This window comes from Chenopodium quinoa, unplaced genomic scaffold, assembly GCF_001683475.1.
Source record: "Chenopodium quinoa cultivar QQ74 unplaced genomic scaffold, ASM168347v1, whole genome shotgun sequence".
Lineage (NCBI taxonomy): Eukaryota > Viridiplantae > Streptophyta > Magnoliopsida > Caryophyllales > Amaranthaceae > Chenopodium > Chenopodium quinoa.
In genome coordinates this window covers 856,628-868,704 of record NW_018744290.1, presented here as the reverse complement: position 1 = coordinate 868,704, position 12,077 = coordinate 856,628, and the positions used below count along the sequence as shown (strand labels likewise).

Below are 12,077 nucleotides of genomic sequence, written 5' to 3'. Positions count from 1 at the left end.
GTAAATATATATTATAAAAAAGTTGATATTCGAAAACTATACATTGACACGATTTCAACACATACCCACATGGCCACATGAGTACATGACCTTATTTTATCATAACATTTGTCAAAGTCGTTTCTAAGGTATAAATTAGGCACAAAAATCAAGATGACACTAAAAAAAATGAGGGGAGTACCAAGTATTGTGTACATGAATAGATAATCCATGCTTGATTCTAGGACAATCAAATCCCATGATCCATTTTAGTGGATAGATTCTCATTGGATTCTAGGTATAAAACCCATTAATAGGAGAATCAAGTTTGATGACACAAGCTTCCTTCATATGGTAACATATCAATTCTTAAATAATCAATATCAATTGATTCCATATTTACCCTTTTTTATTTTTTTTGTTGAGAAAGCTCATTTACTTTAAAAATTGACTATTAATATTCGATATATTGACTGTTTTTCGAGCTAATATAATAGTACTATTTCCTAATCATAGTATAAAATATTAAATTTATATAATTAGCACATTCCCAATAAATTTGGATTCTCTAAGTACACCATACTCTAACTTGAACTCTTCAACATTTCTCTCTTTTTTTGGATATTTTGAAAAATTTTCTCTCTTTTAAGATAAATCCGTGAAAATGAGACATTTGATTCAATCAACGTTCAAAGCAATCAAGGTATTCAAAATTCATTTTCCTATTCATAAATTTGTTAGTCGATTATTCTCTGTTTTCAATAATTTCTGATATTATTATGATCGTAATTTTGGGTTTTCATTTCATGTTTTTTTTTTTTTTGAATTTGTTTGCAACTGCTTGTTTTTTATTTATTTTTTATTGACTGTTCCTATCTACATAATTTTTCCAGTTTTTTTCCTTGTTGATAATGAATGTTAGAAGATCATGTCTGTTTTGATATTGTGAATTATTTTTGTTGAGGTAGAATTTTGATGTCAATTATATTTAGGTTTTGAATTTTGTGAAATTTCTTGTTTGGGCAAGGAAATTTGTGACCTTGTGAGAAAATAAAGCTAATCACAAATGATCTTTAATAATAAGACCATTATTGATTCAAATTGACGAAACAGGTTCTTTTGTGTCAGAATTAAACAATGTATCACCAATATAATTAAATTATTAGATGAACTCACCGCCCACGTTTTGTTTATGCCCGGAAAATCCAATTTTTTTTTTTTTTTTTTTTAATTTTTTTTTTAATTTTTTTTTATAATTTGGACATACTAGTTGGATGAATTTGGGAGATTCTGAGTTATTGATTGAATAGGTGGATAATGAATTATTCAGAGCAGGTATATACAATGCATGAGTTGCTTTGTGCAGCATGTGGAGCTGAATATTGATTGTTTAACCAATGAACGATTTAATGCGGAAAGTAGTTTACTACTGATCTTATTTCGCTGAAAATTGGAATTTCGTTACCTAATGAACTCGTTTTGTTTGCTATAAGTCTGATGGTTATGATCAGGATCAGCTTATGAGTTATGACTATTCTGAAATATTGATGTTTAACCAATGAACGATTTAATGAAGAAAATAGTCTATTGTTGGTCTTATTTCGCTGAAATTGGATCTTTGTTAGCATATAAACTCGTTTGGTTTGCTATAAGTCTAAAGGTTATGATCTGGTTCAGCTTGTGACTTTTAATGGAGACGTATCAACCTTATTGCTTACATCGTTTTGGGGGAAGATTTGGTTATCTTTTTGGTCCACTTGATGGACTATTTTTTGATTTTATAGCACATGCAATAATGCTAGAGAAAATGTTTGCTAATTAGTAGATCTTTGTATAATCTATATTATCTATCTCTCTCTATATATATTCATACCCATATTTCTTACTTAGAATCCTAATTCGCTTCTTTCCCTCTTATTAATTCCTCTAAGATATTGCATTTTCCATCAAAAAATTTGTAGGCCTGCGTATGAACTACCCTTGTGAATCAAAGCCCCTTAAAATTTCTTGAAGCATTCACTTTTAGTGCCTAAGTTCACTTTCTGTCTGTGACATTCAGACTTCTGTTTCTTCATATTATTCAGATTTCTGTTTTTTTTTTTAAATAACTGTTTGATCTTCAATTTATATGATATACGAACAATACCCTTCATAATTTTGTTGAAAATTACCCTGTTTATCTCACTATACAATTTTTTTTCTCCTTATAAATTTCTGTCTCTATCATCTACTTTCTCTTTCTTGCCCCGTCTCTGTTCAATATACGCTGGTGCAACTTTTTGGATTTTTAAGGTTTAGGTTTTCAACTTTACATTGTTTACATAAAAAATGGCAGAGGCACCGGCAAGTCTAAGCGGTGGAAGCCATGAACCAAAGCCATGTATGCAAGCAATGATGCATAAATTTTTTATCCTTACGATATGTTCAACTATTTTAGTTTTATTGTGATTCATTTTATTATTATTACTATTATTATTTTTTTAGGGGAGGCTATGGTTGTTTTGATTTGTTGGAGGGGATGAAAGGTTCAAGTCTGTCTTTTTTGTCTTCAATCCATGAACATTGAACCTAAAGGAGAATAAATGTAAGGGATGCAATCCTAACGAAGTGTCTTTACTTTAATCTGACTGGCTAACACAAGCAGCACATGCCTCTAAACACAGTAATATCTGATTTATTTTTTGTTAAAAAAATAAAATAAAATGTGTACTCACTTTTAAGGAATCTCACTACTCCCTCCATTCTCCTTAGTTCCCATGAAAAATGAGAAACAAGCACTATATTGTGGGACGGAGGGATTATAGTCTATACTTTGAGTGGATTAACTCTGTTGCTCATTTTATGCATCTGAAATATTCTGGACTATTGTTTTCCGCAATGGTGTATCTTCAGTCGAATTCAAATGTGAAGCATGCTGTCAATAATGGTACTCGAGCCTTATATCTGGCCAGATATACCAGTAGTGATGCATCACTGGACTCAACTACAGAAAGCAAAAAAAGGTTTGTACTGTATAACTTATGCTGATTTTTATCAAATAGAGTGTAGGATGGTGCCTCTTTTGTTAGAGTGATTATTTAACCAAATATAACAAATACAGCCAAGCTAAGCCTTTTCCTACTAGTGGCCTTGTGGGCCAGTTTCATGGATCTGTTGCTGCTACTATACACAATTACCCTCTAAAACTTCATATATAAGAGGCTTTGCTTCAAAAAATTTCATCATATCTTTCTTTGGCTTCATTGGTCCCTTTGAAAATGTACTTCTTCCACATTTTCACATCTCATACAGAATACCCTGGACTTGTATCAAAATAATGCAAGTCAAATTTAGAACCTACATCAATAGACATTCATTCAATTTTTTTTTTTTTTTTTTTTTTTTTTTAAATTTAATTTTATGTTTTCATATATATATATTTTTTTTTGTAATTTTAGTTTCAAAGGACATGATATGCTGGCACCTTTCACTGCTGGGTGTCAATCGACTGATACACATCCATTGGTGATAGATAAGTCTGAGGTATATCTTCTTCATAAATTTATTTACCATATTATAATCTAGAGAATTAATAAGGATCAAAAGCTATCTTATATATATATATATATATATATATATATATATATATATATATATATATATATATATATATATATTTTGTACCCTGCTCATGCAATTATTTTCTCCCAGGGTTGCTACGTGTACGATATTGAAGGCAACAAATATCTTGATTCTCTTGCTGGTCTGTGGTGCACAGCCTTAGGTACTGATCTTGATGAAGACAACTTAGATTCATTGCTGTTTCCTAAGACTTATATTTCTGTGTTCTTTTCCTTGTCTTATTTTGTGATCTTTGAATCAATTATATGCATTTAGGGTTTTCTGTAAATTAGTTAACAATAAACTGGTTTTTGTATAACTTATACTTTTTAAAGAGTATTAAACAAGCATACTCCCTATCTGGCTATCTGTTTGAAGAACCTTTGCATTATGATTCTGCTAGTGGAAGAGCCCTTTCACTAGTTATGGTAAAAAGCAGTCAGAGCTTTGAAAATTTTGTCTTTCAATGTCTTGATTCAGATGTTCATATATCTGCTTTTCTCTATTCTTTGCTTGTGTCGCAATTTGCAAGCTATGACCATGTGCGGTGCCTGGACTGAAACATGCAGGAGGAAATGAATCTCGACTTGTTTCTGCTGCAACATCACAGTTGAATAAGTTGCCATTCTACCACTCATTTTGGAATCGAACTACCAAAGTGTCTTTAGTAAGTGCTACATACAGAGCTTGTTAAATTCAGAACATTCATTGAGTTATCTTTTAAGTAATTACTCAGCATCCTTTGATATACATATTGAGTTAATGCTCTAGCATATTGTATAAGTTAATATTTGATGTATAAGTACAAGTTTACTGAATGTTATATTGTTATTATCACGGATTGAGATTGAGGAGGTTGGATTTGGAGGCCAGATGCCCAGATATGTATGTTGGTAAATGTTTGTTTGGCTACCAAAATAATGTAAATTGTGTAGATTTTAGGGCTGGTGGGTGGATTTAGGGCTTGATAATAGTGTAAAATTTATTGATACTGAAGGAAATCGAAGTGTAATAGATGCATGTATTTTATACTCCTGGAAGCTTACAAGGAGGATGATTTTGATGAATGACCTAGGACGTCATTCTTGATAATATCTGGCATTTGTTCGTGTACAGAAGGGGTGAGAGACCCATAGTGGTTTTTGCAGTTCTTTCATGTATTAGATTGGGAATTAATCAACCCAATAGTTGGGAGTCATTAGGTTCAAGCTTGATTCAACATATAGTTTCCCAGTCTCCAGCTAAGCTTGACTGCAAATGTCAAACTGAGAAACTTGTGGAACCTTAGAAGATTATATTCTGTTAATTTTTAAATCTCAAATCTTACAATTTATGCTAGAAGTAATGAAAAAACATGGTGCTTTTCAAACCCAGCTCCTCAATGGTCAAGCTTGCACCTCAATTTAACCCTAAGAAAGAAGCTATTTTTGTTTTTGAGAAAAGTACAAAAATTTTATCTGTTTGCAAATTAAATTGGATACCAGCCTCTAATTACTCCTATTGATAACGAATAATCTTTTTCTTTTTTTGTAACTGGTACCACTTATTGGCCTTTTATTTTCCAAAGTCTTAATTCTTTTGATTGAGTGGAAAGATGGAGATTAGATCCATAGTCCTGTAATGAATCTGACCTATTGGGGAGCAGTAGTGTAGACTGTGCATATTTAGTTGTCAGATTAAGCCTTAAGAGTAAGTAAGTTGGTTAATTGGACTGAGAAATGCCATAAAAAAAGGAGATTAGTGAGAGGAGGATGAATATTATTGAGTATTTTCTTTAGCTTATTTTTTACACTTTGGAGATTAGTGACAGCATAAGCCTCTTGAAGCTTCTATTATCTTTATTTTCCATTTTTGCCAGATAAAGTACAATTGTCTTATTTTCTATATGTAAGAAACTCCCATTTATAACAAATCCATACCTAATAATTGACTTGTTTTTGGTCGTTGTTGCTGTAGTTGTATTTTTTTGTTTATTTATTTGTTGCATTCTATATATAGAGTTCTAGTTTAAATTCTTTCAATACTTTTTAGATTCCAAGGCCTTTTTCATAAACATTAGGTTATCTGTGTTGAGTGTCTTGTAAGTTTGGCAGAAGTCCTAGTAGTTGCATGTTCTTGAAATCCTGCATCCACTCTGCTTATCTTTGGCCCTGATTGTTGTATACTAAAGGTACAGAAGGAATGTGCAATTAAGGAGGTGCTTATAGTAGTTCTTTGATCAATTCGCAGGATCTTGCTGAGGAGCTTGTAGAAATGTTTACAGCAAGAAAAATGGCCAAAGCTTTTTTTGTAAATAGTGGATCAGAAGCCAATGATACTCAGGTAAGTTATATGTGAGAGTGTCTCTATTGATATTATGAAGTTTATGTCATGTCTTATAAGACCTAGAAGGAGAAGAGTTATATAATATTGGGCGCATGGAGCCAAAGAAAAATGGAAGCAAGTGATAATATTAAGGATGCTCTAACTGAGAACTGGGTTGTACGGTTGTACCCAAGTGGCTAAGTCTGTCCATATCTGTGCAAAACTTGAATGTGTTAAAAGCTGTCAAACATGGTTGATACAGCAGACCTCATTGATTTGTCTTAGTGCACCTCCATACTGAAACACTATACCCAAAAGTATAACATCTGACTAATCATCAACCAAGCACCTTACTGCCAAGGCATCCTTATATTTGTGTTTTCCCAGGCAAACTGTGTCATACCTTTATTCACTTTGTTAGAGGGTTGCACTCAGGACATGTGCATGACAGAGTAGCATCCAATTGCACATGGTAACTTCTATGTCAGGTTGGTTGAGTTACTCTTTTATGATCGACTTGGAAATACAGTAAGTCTGATTATGAAAGTAATGGGGATGACACCAGGGAAAGGAGGCGATTTAGACAATATAAGGAAAGGACACTATGCAACATCTATCTGCTACTTTTCTTTTTGCTCACATTGAAACAATGTTATTTCTTTGAGATGCGGATTATGCTTAGTTAATGAGGCTTCACTTGAACATGGGATTTAGGAAATTTTTTGGCTTGCAGGTTAAGCTGGTTTGGTATTACAACAATGCACTCGGAAGACCAGATAAGAAAAAATTTATTGCTCGATCGAAATCGTAATTTTCATCTAATCCATGTTTAGTTTATTTCCATTTTGAAAGAATTCAATCTTACTGTTTCCTTGCTTTTGACAGATACCATGGCTCCACCCTAATAGCTGCTAGCTTATCAGGGTAAGATCTCGGTTGCATATTACGTAGTTGTTTAATTGTGTTGTCAAATGCAGCGGTACCTACCCATATGCTTTTTTGAACAGACTTCCTGCCTTGCATCAACAATTTGATTTGCCAGCTCCATTTGTTTTGCACACTGATTGTCCTCATTATTGGCGCTATCATCTTCCAGGTTGTGGTCGACTTCTTGGTTTTGTGATTGATCTTCACTTTCTTTTATATTTCTTCTTAAACTTATGCATGATGCACTTTTTGTAACAGGTGAAACAGAGGAGGAGTTTGCTACCAGGTTGGCCAATAATCTAGAAAATCTTATCCTCAAAGAGGGACCAGAGACGGTATAACTGCTACGATTAATACTTCCTTGAAGTCAAAGAAAACTTTGTTAAGATCTTTAAGCTGAAACAGAGTAAATTAATTTAAATTTGATATATTGTGGCTTTTCCACTTCAGATTGCTGCATTTATTGCTGAGCCTGTTATGGGAGCAGGAGGTGTAATTCCTCCCCCGGCAACATACTATGACAAGGTATTCTGCAGTTCATATATCGGCTCCTTAACCTTTCAAAAAATAAGAAAAAGTTCCTAAATGAGTAAATTGTAAGTTATATGTATTGGTAGTAAAAGCTGTAATAAGAGTGCACAAACAAAGAGATTTTACAAGTCAATCTTCTCTGTCCTGTATTTTGAGTCATGATGAGCCACCAGCAACTCAACCCTTTGGATCCCATCACCTCTTTTCCCCCTTTTTATCTCCTTTACCCCCCTCCACGGCTTCACCTCTTTCTGTTCTCCCCTGTTGATACCTTTCCTCTCCATACTCCTCTCTTCTCAGTTCTCTACCCCCTCTGCTTTGCACCTGGGTTCTTCAATTCTCATCAGCCTTTGCTGAAGGTCTTCTTTCCCCATCTAAAAATTTGAAGAGAGGGTTGTATGGAGTGAATGAAGTGATTGCATTAGAAAAGGCCTCAAGGGATGTAATCTTGTAATTGACATCAATTGAAGAGCAAACATTCTTGCTGTACTCCGTATGCATGCTGTGAAGCCAGCAAAAAGAGGTTAAGGAAGTTTTTGACTGCGACAGCCCATTACTCTACCTTCATCAGCTTAGCCATGTTGGGTTAGGGACTTAGGGGTTATATGTGGTGGGAAAGAACAATGATTTATGGTAAATGAGTCTTTAGTGGAAGTTTTGATTATAGTCTATATTTTGTGAGTGAAAGTTTCACGTCCCAAGTTTATGTTCAATCTAGAGTGTTTCATTGGCAGGTGGATATTAGGGAAATTAGGGGTAAATCTTGGACCCTGGGTTTGGTATGTATTGTATTACACACAGTTTCATGAAATTTACCTAGGAAATTCAAGGAATAGATTTTCTGAATGAAATCATAGCACAATATAATTATCAACAATGCGTATGAACATTATAGCTTGAGATGTTGCGCTTGAAGCCTTGAATAGATTTAAGTTACACATGGAGGCAGAAAAGACTATAGGATCTGCAAACTGTTCCCAGCTATGTTTCAACTACAATGGGTTCCCCTTATATGCCAAGATTGTGATGCACCGTAGCTAAATCTGCAAAACATTGCGAGTGAGAATTTATTGACAACATATGGTTAGGGATACTAGAATTTTATTTTATTTTAATTTAATTTATTTATTTTTTATCTTTCTGTAATAGAAAGTGGTCTTCTATATCTCATGCACCCTTGGTGTCGATGCTATGCATTTTTTATGTTGTTTTTAAGATTTTGACTTTATCATACTTGGCACAGGTTCAACCGATATTGAAGAAATATGACATCCTCTTTATTGCAGATGAGGTACATTTAACCCTCCCTTTTGATTAGACATGTCGAGGAGATTACTATTGTGCTGTTCACTTCTGAACTTCATTCTCTTATTCAAGCAAAAGTCCTCTCCTTCTCTATTTTTATCTTGTAGGTTATCTGTGCATTTGGAAGACTTGGTGAAATGTTTGGTTCTGATAAATACAACCTCAAACCAGACCTTGTCTCCATGGCTAAGGTAGGCATGTTGTTCAAACTCTTGGTCTCTTTGTGCTTTAGGCACTTGGTTGTTTATTTCCGTTGCTTTTACAGGCTTTGTCTTCAGCTTACATGCCCATTGGAGCCATTCTAGTAAGTCCTGAAATCTCAGAAGTTATAAACACTCAAAGCAGCAAACTTGGTATGTTTCTATTGCAATGTACTTCGTACGAAGTAGTAGTATTACAATTCTATGAAAACATTTTATTTTAATACTCTGTCAGAAGTGATTAAGGGTTTTGATAATTAAATTGTAGGTTCCTTTTCTCATGGATTCACGTATTCTGGGCACCCGGTCTCTTGCGCTGTTGCACTCGAAGCACTGAAGTTGTACAAGTATGATCTTCCTGGATCCTCGCTCCCCCACAAATCTTCAATCGTCCATTATCTTAATTTGCTCCTTTTTATCCCCTCCCCACGCCCACCCCCCCCCCCCCCCCCCCCACCCCCCTCTCTTATTTTTCTCTTGGAAAGGTGAGGCTTGGAGGCTGCGTTACATCTGAATATACAATCTTTCTTACCCCTTGTAGCAACTTATTGAGGGTAGGATTTGTGCCAAAACTTCTAAGGGATGAGCGTTAACATCTTTCAATTTCATTTGGCTCAATAAGAGTAGAGCAATTTATATTTCAATCCCATGTAAGGGTAAGTGTATGAGTCTCATGTGGAAGGTCATTTGAATGGGTCATGGCTTGTGTACCCTGCATTTTCTATTCTCTCTGAGTCTGATATGCGCCTTTCTAATAGGAAAAAAAACTTTGGAGAACTGGAACTACATCTAGCAAAGCAGGTTGGTATTTGGTCCTGTGACTATCTCACCTGGTTGCAGACCGACCTTGCAGTTTGGCTGAACATACTGCTAAATGTTTGTGACGTACCCAAGAGAGCTATTTAATTAGTGGAGCATGCTAGACTTGCTCACACTATCAGCTTAGCACTACATGCTACGCTACACTCTCTTGCATTAGGTAGGTTTAGAATGATGACTGAAGGTCTGGGTTGTCCTTAATTCTAGTTTCTCAGTCATGAAGTACCAGTAAACCACTTAACCACATGTATGTGCTTGGCACCGTGTTGGAGTCTGGATTCTGGAGCTATTGGTGCTTGAAATGATTACTGTGTACTTGTGGATTGTTATGTCTGTCAACGATTGGTAGCAGCTGATGTCATCTTTTTTTCAGGGAAAGAAATATTGTTGAGCGTGTAAGGAAACTTGCACCAAAATTTCAAGATGGAATTAGAACTTATGCTGACAGTCCTATCATTGGGGAGGTATCTTTTAGTGTTATTTTTTTCTTGGGTCTTTATCTGGCTTGTGTTTGTTGTTGCTGCTTGCTAGCAGCATTTAACATTACTATGTAATTTTTTCCTACAGATAAGAGGAACTGGCTTAATTCTTGGAACTGAATTCACGGACAACAAGTCACCAAATGATCCATTTCCTCCTGAATGGGGCAAGTTTTTTTTTATATATTATTTATTGTACATTTCTTTTAATTTCCTAGTTACTTTCCCCAGCTATCCCTGATTATACTTGAAATGACCTCTTTCCTTGAGTTTTATCTTACTACCTCATGCACGGTGGTCTTAAACTCTCTTGCATGATGACTATTGTATCTGCCTTGTCAGATGCTTAATCTGATCTGTTTATTCATCTCATAGTCCTGATTATTTTAAATGTCAGGAATCGGTGCATATTTTGGGGCACAGTGCCAGAAGCATGGAATGTTAGTTCGTGTGGCCGGTGATAACATTATGATATGCCCTCCACTAGTTATCTCCGAGGGAGAAATTGATGAGGTGAACATCTATTCTACTGAGACTTTAAATTTTGTAACAAAAAAAATTCAATGCATGACATTTCAGTGCCTGATTATCTAGGAAGTATATTCCTTGACTTCATGAATGCAATTTTTAATATATACCGACATTATTTTCTTTGTATGATCCACATCAGTTAATTACCAAATATGGGAAAGCACTGAAGGACACTGAGGAGAGAGTGAAGGAGCTGAAGGCCCAGAAGAAGTAAGGATCCTTGCTGGGTTGATAATGGCGAAAATGAAGTTCTTCCATATTTTCTTATGTAAATTAAGGGTTCCTTGTGATGACATAATAGTCATTGTAAGAATATTACTCCGTACTATGCCTTAATTAATAAATGCATTATTTCCAGACCATTATTGTGCCAGTGCACTGTTTTATAAATCCCGGCTTCAAAGTTTTAACTTATAGAGTATAAGTCACAAGTATCCCTAATGGAGAAATGAAAGATTTGACTAGTTTATTACTATAAAGCGTCTTTTTCGTAAAATCATATTAGATCGGTAATACATGACACCTCTCGACAACATAACAGATCACTCAGTTCAGTCAAGCTGGTTGTACGCAAGGTATAAGTGTTGATGATTGCAGATTTGCAGATAGTTGTCTGCGACGAAAATTGTGCTCCATATCTCTGTAAAATATCATGTTTTGATACCAATATGGTATCGTACTGGTTGACAATTTGCATATATTGTAAATCAGATTGCGAAAGCTAAAGCCTAAAACAGAGAGTATCGTACATGCTTCTGGGAATTCCACTCTAAGTAAAGGAGCAGCAGCGTTGATGAAGCTCAATTGTTGGATTTCTTGCTCGCTTTTCTTTGGGCACGTCGCTCTCGGGAGCTCATAGAGGACTGAAATCCCATTCCATTATCCTCTTCCTTGTCTTCGTATTCTCTGAATGATTTCTGTTTAACAGATTGCCTCATTTTTTACATTTTTCATGTGATTAGCTAAAAAAACTCTGAAGAGATGGATAAAATTAATACCTCTCGAAGTTCAGCAAAGCTAACAGCATAAAAGGTGACTGCAGCAACTGCTACTATGGCTGCTACTGGCACCACCATTTGCATTCCTATTCCTTCCATCTTTTTTTCTCTCTCTCCCACTTTGGACTCTCTCAAAGTCTCAAGTCTCACCCTCTTTGTGTGGCTCTTATTAGTTTTAGCTGAAAGATATAATAATGTGATGACTTTTTCGTTTTTATTAGTGCGCCATTATTTGTCATTTCTCACTTGCCAATGCACGATGGCTTGTAGGGTAGGAGTAATAGGGCGGAGCAAGCCAAAATTTTAGACATACTAGGCCTAATGCACCCTTTATCTTGTAACTCCTGCAATTGGACCTTCAGCTCACTCATCTTAGCTGGTGCCATTCTATAAGATGCTTTAGA

The 12,077-nt window shown here is 35.1% G+C and overlaps 2 protein-coding genes across 3 annotated transcripts; one reads left to right on the top strand and one right to left on the bottom strand.

The window, feature by feature from the left end:
* Nucleotides 1–527: 527 nt before the first annotated feature.
* Nucleotides 528–11,037, top strand: LOC110695106 (gamma aminobutyrate transaminase 3, chloroplastic-like). 2 transcript variants are annotated; one of them, XM_021872321.1, is made up of 20 exons: nucleotides 542–682; nucleotides 2,315–2,359; nucleotides 2,872–2,981; nucleotides 3,417–3,501; nucleotides 3,670–3,742; nucleotides 4,149–4,246; nucleotides 5,809–5,901; nucleotides 6,617–6,690; nucleotides 6,769–6,807; nucleotides 6,891–6,979; nucleotides 7,069–7,145; nucleotides 7,261–7,335; nucleotides 8,585–8,632; nucleotides 8,754–8,837; nucleotides 8,912–8,999; nucleotides 9,115–9,193; nucleotides 10,039–10,129; nucleotides 10,233–10,311; nucleotides 10,542–10,657; nucleotides 10,815–11,037. In XM_021872321.1, exons 2-20 carry the CDS (start codon nucleotides 2,345–2,347, stop codon nucleotides 10,887–10,889), a joined length of 1,488 nt encoding a protein of 495 aa, XP_021728013.1. In that variant the 5' UTR covers nucleotides 542–682; nucleotides 2,315–2,344; the 3' UTR covers nucleotides 10,890–11,037. The 2 variants fall into 2 exon arrangements, with proteins under 2 accessions (XP_021728012.1, XP_021728013.1); XM_021872320.1 differs by lacking the exon at nucleotides 2,315–2,359 and having other exon boundaries at nucleotides 528–682.
* A 214-nt stretch (nucleotides 11,038–11,251) lies between these two features.
* Nucleotides 11,252–11,858, bottom strand: LOC110695107. Its single transcript, XM_021872322.1, has 2 exons — nucleotides 11,674–11,858; nucleotides 11,252–11,592 (listed from the first exon to the last, which is right to left on the bottom strand). Exons 1-2 carry the CDS (start codon nucleotides 11,770–11,772, stop codon nucleotides 11,476–11,478), a joined length of 216 nt encoding a protein of 71 aa, XP_021728014.1. The 5' UTR covers nucleotides 11,773–11,858; the 3' UTR covers nucleotides 11,252–11,475.
* Nucleotides 11,859–12,077: the final 219 nt, after the last annotated feature.